We start from the raw sequence: 20,129 nt of genomic DNA on the forward strand, positions 1-20,129 counted from the left end.
TGGAGCCTGGAATGTGCCCGGGATGGAGCCTGGAATGTGCCCGGGATGGAGCCTGGAATCTGGATCCTGCTTGGGATGGAGCCTGGAGCCTGCCCAGGATGGAGCTTGGATTCTGCCCCAGGATTGCTCCTGGATCCTGCCCCGGGATCACTCCTGGATCCTGCCCCAGGCTGGTCCCGCCCTGGCCAGCCGGGAATGGGAACTGAGATCGTGTGTCCAGACTGGTTTGGCCGCACAAGGCCGGGGGGAATTCGAGCTCCCTGAGCTCAGGAGGGGGAATCGGGAGCGGAGTGAGGAACGGGGACCCCAAAGCCCCTCACCCAGGACCCCAAAGCCCCTCACTCAGGACCCCAAAGCCCATCACCGGGATCCCAAAGCCCATCACCGGGATCCCAAAGCCCATCACCGGGATCCCAAAGCCCATCACCGGGACCCCAAAGCCCCTCACCCAGGACCCCAAAGCCCCTCACCCAGGACCCCAAAGCCCATCACCAGGATCCCAAAGCCCATCAGCCACCGCCCTTTCCCAGCAGGGGCACTGCAGGGGGAGGGAAGGGAGGGAAGGGCGGAGCCGGCCCGGGCTCACTCCTAGGGCAGGATCTCGGAGGTGGCATCGCCGCCGGCGAAGCGAATGTCGTGGGCCAGGCAGGGCCCGTTGGGCTCCTTGCCAAAATCCACCAGGAAGTTCTTGTTGACGGCCAGGCCTCCCTTCTCCGTGTCCACGTCGATCTGCAGCATCACGGAGCCCTCCCTGCGGGGGCACGAGGGGCAGCTCTGGGCACAGCTCTGGGCACGAGGGGCAGCTCTGGGCTCAGCTCTGGGCACGAGGGGCAGCTCTGGGCACAGCTCTGGGCACAGCTCTGGGGGCAGTTCTGGGCACAGCTCTCGGTACGAGGGGCAGCTCTGGGTACGAGGGGCAGCTCTGGGCACAGCTCTGGGTACAGCTCTGGGGGCAACTCTGAGCACAGCTCTGGGCACGGCCCTGGGCACGGCTCTGGGGGTAGCTCTGGGCACGGCTCTGGGCACGGCCCTGGGCACGGCTCTGGGCACAGCCCATCCCGCCCCGGGGCTGCTCCGCACACCCAGAGGCTCCAGGGAACGGCTCCGGGACCAGGAGCCGAGGCTCAGCTCCACTCCCAGCCCTCAATCCCGCCCAGACACGAGCCCAGCGCCGGGCAGGATGTGCCCCGGGCCGCAGATGCCCCAGACAGGACATGCCAGGCCAGGCTGGCACCGCCCCGGGCCGGAGATCCCAGTGTGCTCGGCTCCATCCCAAGCTCTGTGGGATCCCGGGAGATGCTCTGGCACAGCCCCGGCCCCCCAGAGCCCGGGGGGCACCGCCCCTCTCCCACTGCCCCTCTGTGCCCCCCTGTCCCCCCTGGCCCTGAAGAGCCCCCCCCCCGTGCCCAGGAGCCCCTTTTGCCCCCCCGTTTGCCCACCTGACCATGGTGGGGTAGAACTGCTTGTCCCACGTGCTGTAGAAGGAGTTGGTGACGTAGAGCCGGCGCCCGTCCAGGCTCAGCTGCAGCTTGCTGGGGCCACCGTAAATCCGCTTGCACTGGGGGGAACTGGGAGTTACTGGGGCTGGGGAGGGACTGGGGCAGGGCAGGGGCAGGAGAAGGAGCAGGAGAAGGAAAAGAACAGGAGGAGGAAAAGGAGAAGGAGCTGAACAGGAGGAGGAACAGAGCAGATCAGGGGGAAGAAAAGGAACAGGGCAGGGGCAGAAAAGGAGCAGGACAGGAGAAAGAGAAGGAACAGAGCAGGAGAAAGAGCTGAACAGGAAGAAGAAAAGGAGCAGAGCAGGAGCAGATCAGGAGAAAGAGAAGGAGCAGGAGCAGAGAAGGAGCACAGAAGGAGAAAGAGAAGGAGAAAGAGAAGGAGAAAGAGAAGGAGCAGATCAGGAGCAGAAGAAGGAGCAGATGAGGAGCAGGAGCAGAGAAGGAGCAGAAGCAGACCAGGAGAAGTAGCAGAGAAGGAGCAGGGCAGGAGCAGGAGCAGATGAGGAGCAGATGAGGAGCAGATGAGGCTCAGAGCAGAGCGGTGCCTCCCCTGCTAAGTCTCCAGCACTCACCTTGATCACCAGGGGCTCGGGTTGGCACTTGAGCTCCTCGTCCCTACACACGGTCACGGGGCCCCCTCGCAGGATGCTGCCCCCCACGAACACCTGCAGGGGGGCAGTGGCACACACGTGTCCCTGGCATGTCCCTGGCGTGTCCCCGGTGTGTCCCCACCCCCCCGGCCCCCCGTGCCCCCCCTCACCTGCCCCACCAGCCGGGGCTTGCAGTTCTTGGAGAGCTCGTACTGCCGGATGTCCCCGTGGATCCAGTTGCTGAGGTACAGGAACCTGTCGTCCGGGGAGATGAGCAGGTCCACGGTGAAGGCTGCGACAGGGACACGGCTCAGGGACAGCACCAGCACAGGGCACGGGGCTGGGGCTCAGCCAGGCCTTGGGCTCAGCCAGGCCTTGGGCTCAGCCAGGCTTTGGGGTTCAGCCAGGCTTTGGGCTCAGCCAGGCTTTGGGCTCAGCCAGGCTTTGGGACTCAGCCAGGCCTTGGGCTCAGCCAGGCTTTGGGGTTCAGCCAGGCTTTGGGCTCAGCCAGGCCTTGGGCTAAGCCAGGTTTTGCCAGGCTTGGGGCTCAGCCAGGCTTGGGGCTCAGCCAGGCCTTGGGCTCAGCCAGGCTTTGGGCTAAGCCAGGTTTTGCCAGGCTTGGGGTTCAGCCAGGCTTGGGGCTCAGCCAGGCCTTGGGCTCAGCCAGGCTTTGCCAGGCTTGGGGCTCAGCCAGGCTTTGCCAACCCGCACTGCCCAGGGCTGTGGCAGGGAGAAGGAAGGCCCCGAGGGGGTCACACCAACCTGGCATCTTGGGCATGATCCAGCCCGACACCTCCTTGGGCGGGATGCGAATCACCTCCTCCACGGCCCAGTTGTCTCTCTGCACACAGACACAGCCCCCTGAGCCCCCCCAGTGCTCGGCCCGGGGGCTCCCCTGTGTCCCCCAGCCCGGGCCCAGCCCACCCCCCGTCCCTGTGCACAGCCCCCTCCTCACCCCCGTGCCCACCTCGCACTTGTAGAAGCGGTAGGTGACCCCGCTGAGGGCACAGGCCACGTAGCCCTCGGCGGCGTCGGGGTTGTGCAGGAATCTCACGCTCAGGGGCAGCGAGTCCTCGCCCAGGTCGAAGCACTGGGTGAGGCTGCGGCACGACAAGTTCCACACGTTCAGGCGGCGCCCGAAGACCCCTGAGGGGCGGCCAAGGGGGCTCAGCACGGGGCGGGGGGGCGGCCCGAGGCCCCCCCAGCCCTCCCCAAAACGCTCCCCGCGGGCGGGGACGGCGGGAAAACGCCGCGGGAGCCGCGGGAGAGGCCGCGCGTCCCCCCAGGGAAAAGGGGCCCCGCGGGGGAAACGCGCCCGCCCCGCGTGCCCCCCGCGCCCCCCGGGCCTCGGGGAGCGCCGCCCCGGCCCCGCCCGCCCCGTGCCCCCCGCACCTTTCTTCAGATCGTCGGGGTTGAAGCCCCGTCCCGCCCGTCTGGGCACCGCCCCGGCAGAGCTGACCAGCACGTTGTGCCGCGGCTGCAGCCAGAAGTCGTAGCCCGTCGGGGGGGCTTCGCACTCGTTCTCCCAGTTGCCCTTCAGCTCCAGGCTCTCCCCGTCCAGCACCACGAAGCCACCTGGGACACACCGGGGGGGGTTGGGATCCCTCCGCGCTCCGCTTTTCCCGGCGGGAAGCGCGGCTTTGGGAAGGGGGCCGGGACAAGGTACCTTTGCCGTTGCCCGCGGGGTCTCCCGTGTTGGCGATGAGCACGTCCCCGTTGGGCAGGCTGTGGGTCACGGCCAGGTAGCCCTTGTTGCACTTCCAGAACACGTCCACCGGCTCGATCGTCTGCCAAAGCCACACACCCCCCCTTCAGCCCCGACTGCTCCGCTCCTCCCGCACCCCCGCGGGGTCCTCGGCCTTGGCAAACCCCCGCCAGGGCCTCCAGTCCAACCCTTGGCCATCCCAGGCTCCTGCCATCCCTGCTGCTCCCGGAGTTCTCCCTCCCACAGCCCCCCTGCCTGGGGCTGCTCCTCCCCGGCGAGGGCACACAAGCCCCTGAGCTGCCCCTGCAGCAACTCCCAGCTCAGAGCAGCCGCCGGGACCCCCCACTCTTTGGGGGGCAGGCAGGGGGTGCTGGGGACTCCCAGGGCTTCCCCGGGGGCACAAAGCTGCCCCCCCAAGGACGGGGGGAGCCCTCCTGGGAGCGGCAAGGACAGAGCCCAGAGGAAAACCGTGCCAGCTCTGCCAGGCCAGGCTGCGAGAGAAGCTGAGCAGAGAGCCCTCGGTGCCCGGGCAGCGCCCCAGAAGCCCCACTTGCCAAGTCCCTGCCAGCGGGCTGGCGTCCCCCCGGCCATACCTTGCACAGCTTGGGGGCCCGGCACTGGGAGCCCACATCCACCACGTAAATGCGGGAGGAAATCAGACAGGGCAGCACCAGCTTGTTCCTCCTCGCGGGGCCATTGTCAAAGCAGCCGCAGCCAGAGCTCCACCCCGAGCAGTGCAGCTCGTCCTTGAGGTTGGGCATGGGCAGCCGGTGGATCACCTGCGGCGGCCAAGGCGGAGTTAGGGGGGAGGCACCGCGCCCACCCTGCTGCTGCCAGGGCCGGGGGCTCTCGGGGGCCTCCCTGGCCGGGGGCTGCCACTGCCCGGGCACAGCCGGGGGGACAACGCTGCTCCCTGCCCTGGGCACTGCTCTGCCACAGGGGGGTTATTCCCAGCACTGCTCAGCCCCTTCCACTGCAATCCAGGAGAACGCTCCCGGCCAGGAGGGATGTTCCTCCTCCTGACAGAGCTGGGGCTTTGCTCTGCAAACTCCTCCCGAGGAGGGAGCTTAAAATGCTCTGACATGGTTCAGGAGCCTGTTCTGCCTTGGGAGGGACTTTTCCTTCTGGGCACTTGTAGCCGTGGGCTGCTCGGGTGATCCCTGCACCCTGGATGTGTGACTGTGCCTTGGCAGCCTCCAGGGGCAGGGAAATGCCCGTGTGCCAGCTGGGATGGGCACAGGGCAGCACGAGGGAACACCCCTGACATCTCAGCACGAGAGAAACCTGCTGGAATCTGCCCCAGGACACCCGAACCCCCTGGGACACCCCCACGTTCCCCTCCTGCCAGGTGATCCCCAGCTCGTGCTCCAGGGCTCAGAACCACGCCAGGATCCTCTGGAAGGGAGTTGGGAAGTGACTCAGAGCCAACACCGAGATGGAGACGAGCCAGGAGCACAAGGGAGAGTGGGAAGAGAGCAGGAAGGTGGGATTGTGAGCAGAAAACACCCCTGGCTGGTGCAGGACACCAGAGAGGGGAAAGGAGTCAGGACAGAGCTCACAAGAAGTTTCCCAGGTGACTCCTGCCAGGGGTCAAGAAGCAGGATGAGGCAGATGCAGGATGAGGAAGTGCAAGGCAGGGGCAGAGGGGCCGTGGAGAAACCTGCTTTTCCCCAGCACAGCAGAGGGAATGTCCCGACTCTGGAGGCCTTTGAAGCAGAAGAACCAGCAGCAAGTCACCAACCCGGCAAGAGCAGAGAGGAAGAGGTACCTGGCCATAGCAGGGAGACCTGGGGTTGAGGTCCACGGTGGCCAGGAAATCAGGTTGGTCGATGCAGGTGGATCTGTAGGTGCAGGTCACGTAGGCAACCTCCTCCCGAGGGGCTGGCACACAAAACTCGGCTTTAAACACACCCCCAGGGCTGTCAGAGAGGACAGCGAGAGCTGCAGCAAAAGCTCCCAGCCGGCCCCCAACTGATGTTCCGGACCCTCCCCCGACCCCTCCCCGGCCCCGGGGCTGCCCCAGAGGCGGGAGCACGGCCAAGGGGTCCCAGAGTTTCCCCCCCTGGGGAAGGGGCTGCCGGCGGTCCCAGAGACACCAAATCCTCCCCCAGGGCCCCCTCGCCACCCCCTGCCCGGGACTCGCCTTTGGCCACGTCGGGGCAGCACGTGGGGTACTCGTAGCACTGAGCTCTGCATCGGTCTGGGGGGAGAGCAGAGAACGGGAGCCTGGGCTGGGCCCGCGCCTCCGGGGGCTCCTCTGCCCAGGCTCCTCTGCCCACCCCGGCCACCTTCCCGCAGCCCGGCTGGCCCCGGGCACCGCCGGGACACGGCCCAGCCCCGGGACACGGATCCTCCTCCCTGCGGGGCCGGCGGGGACATCCCCGGGCCGGGCCCCGCTCCCGGTCCCCTCCCGCCCCCTCCGAGCCCTCCCCGAGCCCTCCCCGCTGCAGGGACGGGCACGGAGCTGTCCCAGAGCCGGGGCTGAATGGAAGGGCCGGCCTGGCACCTTCCCTTGGATCCCGGATGCCCCGAGGATGCCCCGAGGATGCCCCGAGGATGCCCCGGCCCCGGGGGAGGGGCTCCCGAGGCCAAAGGGAAGCCCCACCTTGGGCAGCGCCTACCCCGAGGGCCGAGGCTCGGTGCCCCCTTCCCCTCCCTGCAGGGGCACAGCCCCCCGTGCCCCTCGGTGCCCCCTTCCCCTCCCTGCAGGGCCACAGCCCCCCGGGCCAGGGGGGGATCGGGCAGCCCCCAGACGGGGCCGGAGCCGCCCGGGGGGGCTGCAGGGGGGTCTCTTACCCATGGCTGGAGCCTGGGGGTGCCTGTGCTGGCGGCAGAGGGGCCGGGGCTGGAGCTGCAGCTGCTTCTCCCGCTGGAGCGGCTTGTGCCGGGCAGGGAGCTGCGGGGGGATTTATATCCCCGGCCCGGGCCGGGGGCAGCGGGGAAGCCGCCAAGGGAGGGGCCGGGGCTGCCCAGCGCTTGGGAGGGGCCGCACCAGCCCCGCCGCTTCTTTCCGCCTCCCCACGCCCCATCTGGGGCCAGATCTGCTGCCCCGGCAGGTCTTTGCCCCGCACACGAACCTCCCGCATCTCATCCCGGCGGTTTTTCCCCCCCTCCCGGGAACGGCTTCTCCCTCCCTCCCTCCTGCCCCCCCAGATCCCGACCCGCGGGATGCGCAGCCCGCCGGGATCAGCCCCGGGATCAGCCCTGCGGGATCCGGGCACGCCGAGCCCCCCGAGGGCACCGCTGGGCTCTGCACCCACAACTCCCCCCGGGGCTTCGAAGGCTCCGGGGGCTCCCGGGGCTCCCTCGGGGCAGCTCCGGAGGGGCCTCTGCCCACAGACGGGGCTTTGGGAGCTCCGGGACACGGGGACGGGCTCGGGCAGCGCCCTTTGGTGCATCCAGAGGGCTGGGAAGCAGCCGGGGGGAGTGGGAGCCTCGGGAAACACAACCCGGGCCCCTGCCCAGGGTCAGGGCACGGCTCTGCCTCCCAGGCTCGCGTTGCCCCGGGGGAAAGTCGGCCCAGCTGGGGAAAAGTGGAGCCTGGGGGGTCTGGGGGGCTCAGCAGGGCCGGGGCAGCCCCTGCTCTCTGTGCCCAGCTCTGCCCCAGCCACACCCCCGGCCCAGGGCTGGCACCGGGGGGTTGGGGGACCCCAAACCGGGCTCAACTGGCCCCAGAACCTCCAGGAAGGGCACAGACCCCTTCAAGGGCCCGGGGGTGGCAGAAGTGGCCCCCCCTCCTGAGGCCCCTGCAGCCTGGCTGCCACCAGCTGCCCAATTCCAGCAGGAAGGAACACTCAGGGCCCTGGAACGTGCATCAGATCTCGGGGAAGAGCTCCCCAATCAGTGGGCACATCCCAGGCCCAGCTAATTGCTGCCCAGGAATGCAGGAACATCCCAGGGGGCCATTAGAGAGCCCTGGGCAGGTCCCACCACCGGCAGGGAGGGCACAGCTCAGCCCCCTGCCCTGGGCTGCCAGCCCTGCCTCTGCTGCCACAGCAGCCCCTGGCACGTGGCCCAGGGGCACAGGGCAGCAGCCCAGCCCTCCCCGGGCCCTCCTGCACACCCAAAGGGCTGCCCTTGGCACCACTCGGGGCCCTGGGGCACAAAACCAGGGGCAAAGGGGGCACAGGGACCAGCCCCAGCCCCACACGGACGCTCCCAGCCCACCAGGCCATGGACAGCGGGGTGTCCAGGCACATCCAGGGCCACCCAAGGGCAGCAGAAGGGATTCAGCAATCCCAGGGATGGAAAAGGGCAAATCCTGGGAAGAGGGGGCTCAAAGCCTGCTGGGCTGGGCAAGAACTGCAGATCTGGGAAGAGCAACCCCGGGGGAAGACGTTGGATCCTCCTTCCAGCTCAGACACAGCAGGGAGGCCCCTCTGGAGGCCTTTCCATGGCTCAGGGACCCGCTGGGCTGAGCTCAGTGTCCCCCCGGGCCGGGCACAGCCCACCACAGGAACCTTGCCCGGCAACTGCCCAGGACCCCGGACAGGCCGGGGCTGCCCCAGCCCTGGCAGTGCCCAAGGCCAGGGGAAGGTGTCCCTGCCACCCACCAGAGCCTGCATTCCCTTCCCACCAAACCACTGCCGGGCTGGCAACCAGGGCAACCCCTGCCCGGGGGAGCCAAGGAAGCGTCTCCCTCTCCAGCCCAGGGAATCCTGGAAGGCTTTGGCTTGGAAGGGACAGTAAAGCCCAGTCAGTGCCAGCCCTGCCATGCCAGGGACTCCTTCCCCTGGCCCAGCCTGCCCTGGGAGCCCGTGGCCAGAGGGAAACCCTTCCCTGGCTCCCCAGGGCGGGAGCTGGTGCTGGGCTCCCCCAGAGGTGCCAGTGCTGGTGCCAGCCTGGCTTTGGGCCCCCCTGGGCACGTCCCGGGGGCTGGGCCGCTGCCTCCGTGCTGCTCCTGCTGTCCCCACCTGCCTGTGGCCCCGCACACCTGCTCATTAAGGCCTTCATTAGCGGCCTCATTAAGAGCCAGGGCTGCTCAGCCCACTTTGGGTGACATCTCCGGCATCTCCCCCAGCCCGCCCGGGGTGGAGAATTCCTGAGTCAAGCTGATCCCGGCAGATAAGAGCAGGCTCAGCAGCCCCAGCTGGGCACTTGGGGAACACCAGCCCAATCCCCAGCCCCTGGGCAGCTCCCAAACCACGGGGAGCTCCCTGGGGAGCAGCCACGGGCAGGGACAGGGACAGGGACAGGGACAGGGACAGGACCAGGGACAGGGACAGGGACAGGGACAGGGACAGCCCAGCAGGGCCTGCTCTGGCCACGGCCCAGCCCCACTGGCCACTCCTGCCCTCGGCCCCAGCGGCTCCTCAGCCCTGATAGGGAAGCACAGGCTGTAATTTGGGAATTTGGGAATGGCCTGGCTGATGCAACCAGGGGCACCCGGGCCCAGCTCAGCAGAGCTTGGCTCTACCAGGACAGCCTGTCCTGGGGGTCCAGCACCTGGGAAAGAGCAGGTTCCACCTCCCCCAGGAGCAGGTTCCAGCCCCTCAAGGGTCTCCTTTTCCAGGACTTGCATTTTGAGTGACCACTGAGTCGCTGCACAAGCACCGAGGGGTAATCCAAAGGCAAAATCCAATCCTTTTCATCCTATCCCATTCCAAAAGCTCCGGATCCCATCTCTTCCCAGGCGAATGCTGCCTCAAGCCTGCACAGCTTCGGAGCTCAGACCTTTGTTGTCCAACCCACCACAACAGAATCAGGAAAAAATGAAACTTCCTTTTCCTCCCTGACACGTCTCCAAACCGTGGGATGGCCCCTTCCCACCCCGAGGGGGTGACACTCATCCCTCAGGTTGGGAGAGAAAGGATTCTGGGGATTTATCCCTGTCCTTGCTGACTCTGCCTGGCAGCACATTCCCCAGTGGGACACACCTGGGGGGCTCCCACATTCCCTGGGGAATTAACTGGGCTGCACAGCTCCTGCCAACCAGCACCTGGACCCCAACTGTGCCAAGGAATGGGAGATCCATAAATGCTCCCTGGGAAGGCAGGGAGGGCTCAGTGCCCTCGGTGGGATCCAGAAGTTGCTGGGAATCATTTTGGGCCAACAGCCCTGGGGGCACAACAAACCAGGAGATGATTTTCCGGGATTTCCTTCCTCTGATCCGTTTGAAAAGGGGCAACTTGGAAGACTTGGAATGTCTTGGCAGCTCCTGGACCTTCGGAGCTACGTGTGTCCCTGAGGATCCTCGGGGTGTGAGGGCGGGAGAGGTGGATCCTGCACGGACTCTGTGGATGCAGGAGCAGATCCAACCCTTCCAAGGGGAGATGGATCTGCAGTGTGAGGGAGGAGATCATCCTGATTTCCCAGGGATGATGGGAAGGGTGGGTTGGCAGAGCTGGGGGAGGTGGAACCTGCTCTTTGCCAGGTGCTGAGCCCCCAGGACAGGCTGTCCTGGCAGAGCCAAGCTCTGCTGAGCTGGGCCCGGGTGCCCCTGGTTGCATCAGCCAGGCCCTTCCCAAATTCCCAAATTACAGCCTGTGCTTCCCTATCAGGGCTGAGGAGCCGCTGGGGCCGAGGGCAGGAGTGGCCAGTGGGGCTGGACCGTGGCCAGAGCAGGCCCTGCTGGGCTGTCCCTGTCCCTGTCCCTGTCCCTGTCCCTGGTCCTGTCCCTGTCCCTGTCCCTGTCCCTGTCCCTGCCCGTGGCTGCTCCCCAGGGAGCTCCCCGTGGTTTGGGAGCTGCCCAGGGGCTGGGGATTGGGCTGGTGTTCCCCAAGTGCCCAGCTGGGGCTGCTGAGCCTGCTCTTATCTGCCGGGATCAGCTTGACTCAGGAATTCTCCACCCCGGGCGGGCTGGGGGAGATGCCGGAGATGTCACCCAAAGTGGGCTGAGCAGCCCTGGCTCTTAATGAGGCCGCTAATGAAGGCCTTAATGAGCAGGTGTGCGGGGCCACAGGCAGGTGGGGACAGCAGGAGCAGCACGGAGGCAGCGGCCCAGCCCCCGGGACGTGCCCAGGGGGGCCCAAAGCCAGGCTGGCACCAGCACTGGCACCTCTGGGGGAGCCCAGCACCAGCTCCCGCCCTGGGGAGCCAGGGAAGGGTTTCCCTCTGGCCACGGGCTCCCAGGGCAGGCTGGGCCAGGGGAAGGAGTCCCTGGCATGGCAGGGCTGGCACTGGCTGGGCTTTACTGTCCCTTCCAAGCCAAAGCCTTCCAGGATTCCCTGGGCTGGAGAGGGAGACGCTTCCTTGGCTCCCCCGGGCAGGGGTTGCCCTGGTTGCCAGCCCGGCAGTGGTTTGGTGGGAAGGGAATGCAGGCTCTGGTGGGTGGCAGGGACACCTTCCCCTGGCCTTGGGCACTGCCAGGGCTGGGGCAGCCCCGGCCTGTCCGGGGTCCTGGGCAGTTGCCGGGCAAGGTTCCTGTGGTGGGCTGTGCCCGGCCCGGGGGGACACTGAGCTCAGCCCAGCGGGTCCCTGAGCCATGGAAAGGCCTCCAGAGGGGCCTCCCTGGTGTGTCTGAGCTGGAAGGAGGATCCAACGTCTTCCCCCGGGGTTGCTCTTCCCAGATCTGCAGTTCTTGCCCAGCCCAGCAGGCTTTGAGCCCCCTCTTCCCAGGATTTGCCCTTTTCCATCCCTGGGATTGCTGAATCCCTTCTGCTGCCCTTGGGTGGCCCTGGATGTGCCTGGACACCCCGCTGTCCATGGCCTGGTGGGCTGGGAGTGTCCGTGTGGGGCTGGGGCTGGTCCCTGTGCCCCCTTTGCCCCTGGTTTTGTGCCCCAGGGCCCCGAGTGGTGCCCAGGGTAGCCCTTTGGGTGTGCAGGAGGGCCCGGGGAGGGCTGGGCTGCTGCCCTGTGCCCCTGGGCCACGTGCCAGGGGCTGCTGTGGCAGCAGAGGCAGGGCTGGCAGCCCAGGGCAGGGGGCTGAGCTGTGCCCTCCCTGCCGGTGGTGGGACCTGCCCAGGGCTCTCTAATGGCCCCCTGGGATGTTCCTGCATTCCTGGGCAGCAATTAGCTGGGCCTGGGATGTGCCCACTGATTGGGGAGCTCTTCCCCGAGATCTGATGCACGTTCCAGGGCCCTGAGTGTTCCTTCCTGCTGGAATTGGGCAGCTGGTGGCAGCCAGGCTGGAGGGGCCTCAGGAGGGGGGACTACTTCTGCCACCCCCGGGCCCTTGAAGGGGTCTGTGCCCTTCCTGGAGGTTCTGGGGCCAGTTGAGCCCGGTTTGGGGTCCCCCAACCCCCCGGTGCCAGCCCTGGGCCGGGGGTGTGGCTGGGGCAGAGCTGGGCACAGGGAACAGGGGCTGCCCCGGCCCTGCTGAGCCCCCCAGACCCCCCAGGCTCCACTTTTCCCCAGCTGGGCCGACTTTCCCCCGGGCCAATGCGAGCCTGGGAGGCAGAGCCGTGCCCTGACCCTGGGCAGGGGCCCGGGTTGTGTTTCCCGAGGCTCCAACTCCCCTCGGCTGCTTCCCAGCCCTCTGGATGCACCAAAGGGCGCTGCCCGAGCCCGTCCCCGTGTCCTGGAGCTCCCAAAGCCCCGTCTGTGGGCAGAGGCCCCTCCGGAGCTGCCCCGAGGGAGCCCCGGGAGCCCCCGGAGCCTTCGAAGCCCCGGAGGGAGTTGTGGGTGCAGAGCCCAGCGGTGCCCTCGGGGGGCTCGGCGTGCCCGGATCCCGCGGGGCTGATCCCGGGGCTGATCCCGGCGGGCTGCGCATCCCGCGGGTCGGGATTTGGGGGGGCAGGAGGGAGGGAGGGAGAAGCCGTTCCCGGGAGGGGGGGAAAAACCGCCGGGATGAGATGCGGGAGGTTCGTGTGCGGGGCAAAGACCTGCCGGGGCAGCAGATCTGGCCCCAGATGGGGCGTGGGGAGGCGGAAAGAAGCGGCGGGGCTGGTGCGGCCCCTCCCAAGCGCTGGGCAGCCCCGGCCCCTCCCTTGGCGGCTTCCCCGCTGCCCCCGGCCCGGGCCGGGGATATAAATCCCCCCGCAGCTCCCTGCCCGGCACAAGCCGCTCCAGCGGGAGAAGCAGCTGCAGCTCCAGCCCCGGCCCCTCTGCCGCCAGCACAGGCACCCCCAGGCTCCAGCCATGGGTAAGAGACCCCCCTGCAGCCCCCCCGGGCGGCTCCGGCCCCGTCTGGGGGCTGCCCGATCCCCCCCTGGCCCGGGGGGCTGTGGCCCTGCAGGGAGGGGAAGGGGGCACCGAGGGGCACGAGGGGCTGTGGCCCTGCAGGGAGGGGAAAGGGGCACCGAGCCTCGGCCCTCGGGGCCGGCGCCGCCCAAGGTGGGGCTTCCCTTTGGCCTCGGGAGCCGCTTCCCCGGGGCTGCGGCTCCGTGCCCGGGGAGCCTCCCCCGGGGCCGGGGCATCCTCGGGGCATCCTCGGGGCATCCTCGGGGCATCCGGGATCCAAGGGAAGGTGCCAGGCCGGCCCTTCCATTCAGCCCCGGCTCTGGGACAGCTCCGTGCCCGTCCCTGCAGCGGGGAGGGCTCGGGGAGGGCTCGGAGGGGGCGGGAGGGGACCGGGAGCAGGGCCCGGCCCGGGGATGTCCCCGCCGGCCCCGCAGGGAGGAGGATCCGTGTCCCGGGGCTGGGCCGTGTCCCGGCGGTGCCCGGGGCCAGCCGGGCTGCGGGAAGGTGGCCGGGGTGGGCAGAGGAGCCTGGGCAGAGGAGCCCCCGGAGGCGCGGGCCCAGCCCAGGCTCCCGTTCTCTGCTCTCCCCCCAGACCGATGCAGAGCTCAGTGCTACGAGTACCCCACGTGCTGCCCCGACGTGGCCAAAGGCGAGTCCCGGGCAGGGGGTGGCGAGGGGGCCCTGGGGGAGGATTTGGTGTCTCTGGGACCGCCGGCAGCCCCTTCCCCAGGGGGGGAAACTCTGGGACCCCTTGGCCGTGCTCCCGCCTCTGGGGCAGCCCCGGGGCCGGGGAGGGGTCGGGGGAGGGTCCGGAACATCAGTTGGGGGCCGGCTGGGAGCTTTTGCTGCAGCTCTCGCTGTCCTCTCTGACGGCCCTGGGGGTGTGTTTAAAGCCGAGTTTTGTGTGCCAGCCCCTCGGGAGGAGGTTGCCTACGTGACCTGCACCTACAGATCCACCTGCATCGACCAACCTGATTTCCTGGCCACCGTGGACCTCAACCCCAGGTCTCCCTGCTATGGCCAGGTACCTGTTCCTCTCTGCTCTTGCATGGCTGGGGAATCATCTGGTGGCTCTTTGTGACAGACCCATGACACTCCCTCTGTTCCACCGTCCCCTCTCTGCTTGGACAGAAGCACCTGGAGGAATTAGGGTTCCCATTTTTCCCCCCCTCCCTGACTCTCCCTTGGCTGCCAGCTGGTACACGGGCGTTTCCCTGGGGATCACCTGGCAGGAGGGGAACGTGGGGGTGTCCCAGGGGGTTCGGGTGTCCTGGGGCAGATTCCAGCAGGTTTCTCTTGTGCTGAGATGTCAGGGGTGTTCCCTCGTGCTGCCCTGTGCCCATCCCAGCTGGCACACGGGCATTTCCCTGCCCCTGGAGGCTGCCAAGGCACAGTCACACATCCAGGGTGCAGGGATCACCCGAGCAGCCCACGGCTACAAGTGCCCTGAAAGAAAAGTCCCTCCCAAGGCAGAACAGGCTCCTGAACCATGTCAGAGCATTTTAAGCTCCCTCCTCGGGAGGAGTTTGCAGAGCAAAGCCCCAGCTCTGTCAGGAGGAGGAACATCCCTTCTGGCCGGGAGCGTTCTCCTGGATTGCAGTGGAAGGGGCTGAGCAGTGCTGGGAATAACCCCCCTGTGGCAGAGCAGTGCCCAGGGCAGGGAGCAGCGTTGTCCCCCCGGCTGTGCCCGGGCAGTGGCAGCCCCCGGCCAGGGAGGCCCCCGAGAGCCCCCGGCCCTGGCAGCAGCAGGGTCGGCGCGGTGCCTCCCCCCTAACTCCGCCTTGGCCGCCGCAGGTGATCCACCGGCTGCCCATGCCCAACCTCAAGGACGAGCTGCACTGCTCGGGGTGGAGCTCTGGCTGCGGCTGCTTTGACAATGGCCCCGCGAGGAGGAACAAGCTGGTGCTGCCCTGTCTGATTTCCTCCCGCATTTACGTGGTGGATGTGGGCTCCCAGTGCCGGGCCCCCAAGCTGTGCAAGGTATGGCCGGGGGGACGCCAGCCCGCTGGCAGGGACTTGGCAAGTGGGGCTTCTGGGGCGCTGCCCGGGCACCGAGGGCTCTCTGCTCAGCTTCTCTCGCAGCCTGGCCTGGCAGAGCTGGCACGGTTTTCCTCTGGGCTCTGTCCTTGCCGCTCCCAGGAGGGCTCCCCCCGTCCTTGGGGGGGCAGCTTTGTGCCCCCGGGGAAGCCCTGGGAGTCCCCAGCACCCCCTGCCTGCCCCCCAAAGAGTGGGGGGTCCCGGCGGCTGCTCTGAGCTGGGAGTTGCTGCAGGGGCAGCTCAGGGGCTTGTGTGCCCTCGCCGGGGAGGAGCAGCCCCAGGCAGGGGGGCTGTGGGAGGGAGAACTCCGGGAGCAGCAGGGATGGCAGGAGCCTGGGATGGCCAAGGGTTGGACTGGAGGCCCTGGCGGGGGTTTGCCAAGGCCGAGGGTCCCGCGGGGGTGCGGGAGGAGCGGAGCAGTCGGGGCTGAAGGGGTGTGTGGCTTTGGCAGACGATCGAGCCGGTGGACGTGTTCTGGAAGTGCAACAAGGGCTACCTGGCCGTGACCCACAGCCTGCCCAACGGGGACGTGCTCATCGCCAACACGGGAGACCCCGCGGGCAACGGCAAAGGTACCTTGTCCCGGCCCCCTTCCCAAAGCCGCGCTTCCCGCCGGGAAAAGCGGAGCGCGGAGGGATCCCAACCCCCCCGGTGTGTCCCAGGTGGCTTCGTGGTGCTGGACGGGGAGAGCCTGGAGCTGAAGGGCAACTGGGAGAACGAGTGCGAAGCCCCCCCGACGGGCTACGACTTCTGGCTGCAGCCGCGGCACAACGTGCTGGTCAGCTCTGCCGGGGCGGTGCCCAGACGGGCGGGACGGGGCTTCAACCCCGACGACCTGAAGAAAGGTGCGGGGGGCACGGGGCGGGCGGGGCCGGGGCGGCGCTCCCCGAGGCCCGGGGGGCGCGGGGGGCACGCGGGGCGGGCGCGTTTCCCCCGCGGGGCCCCTTTTCCCTGGGGGGACGCGCGGCCTCTCCCGCGGCTCCCGCGGCGTTTTCCCGCCGTCCCCGCCCGCGGGGAGCGTTTTGGGGAGGGCTGGGGGGGCCTCGGGCCGCCCCCCCGCCCCGTGCTGAGCCCCCTTGGCCGCCCCTCAGGGGTCTTCGGGCGCCGCCTGAACGTGTGGAACTTGTCGTGCCGCAGCCTCACCCAGTGCTTCGACCTGGGCGAGGACTCGCTGCCCCTGAGCGTGAGATTCCTGCACAACCCCGACGCCGCCGAGGGCTACGTGGCCTGTGCCCTCAGCGGGGTCACCTACCGCTTCTACAAGTGCGAGGTGGGCACGGGGGTGAGGAGGGGGCTGTGCACAGGGACGGGGGGTGGGCTGGGCCCGGGCTGGGGGACACACAGGGGAGCCCCCGGGCCGGGCACTGGGGGGGCTCAGGGGGCCGTGTCTGTGTGCAGAGAGACAACTGGGCCGTGGAGGAGGTGATTCGCATCCCGCCCAAGGAGGTGTCGGGCTGGATCATGCCCAAGATGCCAGGTTGGTGTGACCCCCTCGGGGCCTTCCTTCTCCCTGCCACAGCCCTGGGCAGTGCGGGCTGGCAAAGCCTGGCTGAGCCCCAAGCCTGGCAAAGCCTGGCTGAGCCCAAGGCCTGGCTGAGCCCAAGGCCTGGCTGAGCCCCAAGCCTGGCTGATCCCAAAGCCTGGTTGAACCCAAAGCCTGGCTGTGCCCAAGCCTGGCTGAACCCAAGGCCTGGCTGAGCCCCAAGCCTGGCTGAGCCCCAAAGCCTGGTTGAACCCAAAGCCTGGCTGTGCCCAAGCCTGGCTGAGCCCAAAGCCTGGTTGAACCCCAAGCCTGGCTGAGCCCCAAAGCCTGGCTGAGCCCCAGCCCCATGCCCTGTGCTGGTGCTGTCCCTGAGCCGTGTCCCTGTCGCAGCCTTCACCGTGGACCTGCTCATCTCCCCGGACGACAGGTTCCTGTACCTCAGCAACTGGATCCACGGGGACATCCGGCAGTACGAGCTCTCCAAGAACTGCAAGCCCCGGCTGGTGGGGCAGGTGAGGGGGGCACGGGGGGCCGGGGGGTGGGGACACGCTGGGGACACACCAGGGACACGCCAGGGACACGTGTGTGCCACTGCCCCCCTGCAGGTGTTCGTGGGGGGCAGCATCCTGCGAGGGGGCCCCGTGACCGTGTGTAGGGACGAGGAGCTCAAGTGCCAACCCGAGCCCCTGGTGATCAAGGTGAGTGCTGGAGACTTGGCAGGGGAGGCACTGCTCTGCTCTGAGCCTCATCTGCTCCTCATCTGCTCCTCATCTGCTCCTGCTCCTGCTCCTGCTCCTTCTCTTTCTCCTGCCCTGCTCCTGATCTGCTCCTGTTCCTTCTCTGCTCCTGTTCTGCTCCTTCTGCTCCTGCTCTGCTCCTGCTCATGCTCTGCTCCTTCTCTTTCTCCTTCTTTCTCCTTCTCTGCTCCTGCTCTGCTCCTTTTCTTCCTCCTGTTCAGCTCTTTCTCCTGCTTCTGATCTGCTCCTTCTCCTGCTCTACTGCCTTCCTCCTTTTCTTCCTCCTGTTCAGCTCCTTCTCCTGCTTCTTCTCCTTTTCCTGGTCCTTCTCCTGCCCCTGCCCTGCCCCAGTCCCTCCCCAGCCCCAGTAACTCCCAGTTCCCCCCAGTGCAAGCGGATTTACGGCGGCCCCAGCAAGCTGCAGCTGAGCCTGGACGGGCGCCGGCTCTACGTCACCAACTCCTTCTACAGCACGTGGGACAAGCAGTTCTACCCCACCATGGTCAGGTGGGCAAACGGGGGGGCAAAAGGGGCTCCTGGGCACGAGGGGGGTGCTCTGCAGGGCCAGGGGGGACAGGGGGGCACAGAGGGGCACAGGGGGGCACAGGGGGGCAGTGGGAGAGGGGCGCTGCCCCCCGGGCTCTGGGGGGCCGGGGCTGTGCCAGAGCATCTCCCGGGATCCCGCAGAGCTCGGGATGGAGCCGAGCACACCGGGATCTCCGGCCCGGGGCGGTGCCAGCCTGGCCTGGCACGTCCTGCCCGGGGCATCTGCGGCCCGGGGCACATCCTGCCTGGCGCTGGGCTCGTGTCCGGGCGGGATTGAGGGCTGGGAGTGGAGCTGAGCCTCGGCTCCTGGTCCCGGAGCCGTTCCCTGGAGCCTCTGGGTGTGCGGAGCAGCCCCGGGGCAGGATGGGCTGTGCCCAGAGCCGTGCCCAGGGCCGTGCCCAGAGCCGTGCCCAGAGCTACCCCCAGAGCCGTGCCCAGGGCCATGCCCAGAGCTGTGCTCAGAGTTGCCCCCAGGGCCGTGCCCAGAGCTGTGCTCAGAGTTGCCCCCAGAGCTGTGCCCAGAGCTGTGCCCAGAGCTGTGCCCAGAGCTGCCCCTCGTACCCAGAGCTGCCCCTCGTACCGAGAGCTGTGCCCAGAACTGCCCCCAGAGCTGTGCCCAGAGCTGTGCCCAGAGCTGTGCCCAGAGCTGCCCCTCGTGCCCCCGCAGGGAGGGCTCCGTGATGCTGCAGATCGACGTGGACACGGAGAAGGGAGGCCTGGCCGTCAACAAGAACTTCCTGGTGGATTTTGGCAAGGAGCCCAACGGGCCCTGCCTGGCCCACGACATTCGCTTCGCCGGCGGCGATGCCACCTCCGAGATCCTGCCCTAGGAGTGAGCCCGGGCCGGCTCCGCCCTTCCCTCCCTTCCCTCCCCCTGCAGTGCCCCTGCTGGGAAAGGGCGGTGGCTGATGGGCTTTGGGATCCCGGTGATGGGCTTTGGGATCCCGGTGATGGGCTTTGGGATCCCGGTGATGGGCTTTGGGGTCCCGGTGATGGGCTTTGGGGTCCTGGGTGAGGGGCTTTGGGGTCCCCGTTCCTCGCTCCGCTCCCGATTCCCCCTCCTGAGCTCAGGGAGCTCGAATCCCCCCCGGCCTTGTGCGGCCAAACCAGTGCAGACACACGATCCCAGTTCCCATTCCTGGCCAAACCAGTGCAGACACACAATCCCAGTTCCCATTCCTGGCCAAACCAGTGCAGACACACGATCCCAATTGCCATTCCCGGCTGGCCAGGAGTGATCCGGGGCAGAATCCAAGCTCCATCCCAGGCAGGATCCAGGAGTGATCCTGGACAGGATCCAGGAGTAATTCCGGGGCAGGCTCCAGAAGCAATTTTGGGGCAGGATCCAGGCTCCATCCCAGGCAGGCTCCAGGCTCCAGGAGTGATCCCGGGGCAGGATCCAGGAGTAATTCCGGGGCAGGATCCAGGAGCAATACTGGGCAGGATCCAGGAGTGATCCCAGGCAGACTCCAGACTCCAGGAGCAATCCCAGGGCAGACTCCAGGATCCAGGAGCAATCCCAGGTAGATTCCAGACTCCATCCCGGGCGGATTCCAGGCTCCATCCCGGGCAGATTCCAGGCTCCATCCCGGGCACATTCCAGGCTCCATCCCGGGCACATTCCAGGCTCCATCCCGGGCAGATTCCAGGCTCCATCCCGGGCACATTCCAGGCTCCATCCCCTCGCTGGCTCCATGCAGGGGGTGCAGCCCCAGCCCCGGGGCAGGTCCCAGCAGTGCCACACTCCTGTCCCAGCCCTGCCCTGCTGTTCCCAGATCCCCGGGGGCCCCGGGAAGGGGCTCAGCTCCCCGGGAGGCTCCCGAGCTCCTGGGCACCAAGGGCAGTGCCCGGTTCCACCCAGTTCCCCCCTCCGGCCGGGCCCTTCCCAAGGGGTTTGCCCTCCTGGCTCCCGTCCCAGCGGCTCCTGTCCCAGCTGCAGGAGCTGCCAGGGCTGGCTTGGGAAGAGGGGCCCGTTTGCTGACACTGGTTTGCTCTTGTCCTGCTTTCAATGCCAATAAAACCCTTGGTTGCATCAGCTGGGCCTTCTTGTGTCTCCTTTCCCGTGGAGGGCAGGGAAAACAAGCCCCAGCAGGGGTTTGGGAGAAGATCAGCCTTGGGAAAACCCCTAAGACAGGAGGACCCTGGTTGGGCAGGGCCCCTGTTTGTCCTCCTGCAAGCTTCTGGCAGGAATTGCCTTTGCTTGGTTCTTTTTCTGGTGTGGATTCTCCCAGCCCGTCGTTTTTATGGGATTTCTCTCCCTTTGATGTAATTTAACAGTTTTGGGAGCCAGCCCAGGGCAATCCCTTGTGTTTGGGAAGTGGTTGCCTCGCTCCTGGATGCCGGGATGCTGCTTCCAGCTTGACCAGTTTTCCCGTGGACAATCCCAGGAGGATTTGGGGCAGAAATCATTCCCTGTGAGGGTGGGGAGGCCCCGGCACGGAACTGTGGATTCCACACCCTTGGAAGTGTCCA

At 67.7% G+C, this 20,129-nt stretch overlaps 2 protein-coding genes across 2 annotated transcripts; one reads left to right on the forward strand and one right to left on the reverse strand.

Annotated features, from left to right (window-relative positions):
• Window positions 1-445: 445 nt before the first annotated feature.
• LOC116799795 (methanethiol oxidase-like) lies at window positions 446-5,588 on the reverse strand. The gene is made up of 10 exons (XM_032713172.1): window positions 5,563-5,588; window positions 4,388-4,573; window positions 3,756-3,876; window positions 3,482-3,664; window positions 3,057-3,235; window positions 2,852-2,930; window positions 2,260-2,381; window positions 2,072-2,164; window positions 1,440-1,558; window positions 446-751 (listed from the first exon to the last, which is right to left on the reverse strand). The coding sequence occupies exons 2-10, from the start codon at window positions 4,553-4,555 to the stop codon at window positions 589-591; spliced, it is 1,227 nt and encodes a 408-aa protein (XP_032569063.1). The 5' UTR covers window positions 4,556-4,573; window positions 5,563-5,588; the 3' UTR covers window positions 446-588.
• Window positions 5,589-13,854: 8,266 nt separating this feature from the next.
• LOC116799794 (methanethiol oxidase-like) lies at window positions 13,855-18,794 on the forward strand. Its single transcript, XM_032713171.1, has 10 exons — window positions 13,855-13,878; window positions 14,649-14,834; window positions 15,343-15,463; window positions 15,554-15,736; window positions 15,983-16,161; window positions 16,290-16,368; window positions 16,765-16,886; window positions 16,980-17,072; window positions 17,500-17,618; window positions 18,325-18,794. The coding sequence occupies exons 2-10, from the start codon at window positions 14,667-14,669 to the stop codon at window positions 18,485-18,487; spliced, it is 1,227 nt and encodes a 408-aa protein (XP_032569062.1). The 5' UTR covers window positions 13,855-13,878; window positions 14,649-14,666; the 3' UTR covers window positions 18,488-18,794.
• Window positions 18,795-20,129: the final 1,335 nt, after the last annotated feature.

Source organism: Chiroxiphia lanceolata, chromosome 29 (assembly GCF_009829145.1).
Source record: "Chiroxiphia lanceolata isolate bChiLan1 chromosome 29, bChiLan1.pri, whole genome shotgun sequence".
NCBI classification, from domain to species: Eukaryota; Metazoa; Chordata; class Aves; order Passeriformes; family Pipridae; genus Chiroxiphia; species Chiroxiphia lanceolata.

Bases quoted from the DNA above. Each gene is read 5' to 3' on its own strand.
- LOC116799795 (XM_032713172.1), bottom strand. From the start codon at position 4,555: ATGCCCAACCTCAAGGACGAGCTGCACTGCTCGGGGTGGAGCTCTGGC. The intron at 3,665-3,755 runs GTACCTTGTCCC...GGTGTGTCCCAG, and splicing joins CCCCGCGGGCAACGGCAAAG to GTGGCTTCGTGGTGCTGGAC. The intron at 2,165-2,259 runs GTGAGGGGGGGC...GCCCCCCTGCAG, and splicing joins AGCCCCGGCTGGTGGGGCAG to GTGTTCGTGGGGGGCAGCAT.
- LOC116799794 (XM_032713171.1), top strand. From the start codon at position 14,667: ATGCCCAACCTCAAGGACGAGCTGCACTGCTCGGGGTGGAGCTCTGGC. The intron at 15,464-15,553 runs GTACCTTGTCCC...GGTGTGTCCCAG, and splicing joins CCCCGCGGGCAACGGCAAAG to GTGGCTTCGTGGTGCTGGAC. The intron at 17,619-18,324 runs GTGGGCAAACGG...GTGCCCCCGCAG, and splicing joins TTCTACCCCACCATGGTCAG to GGAGGGCTCCGTGATGCTGC.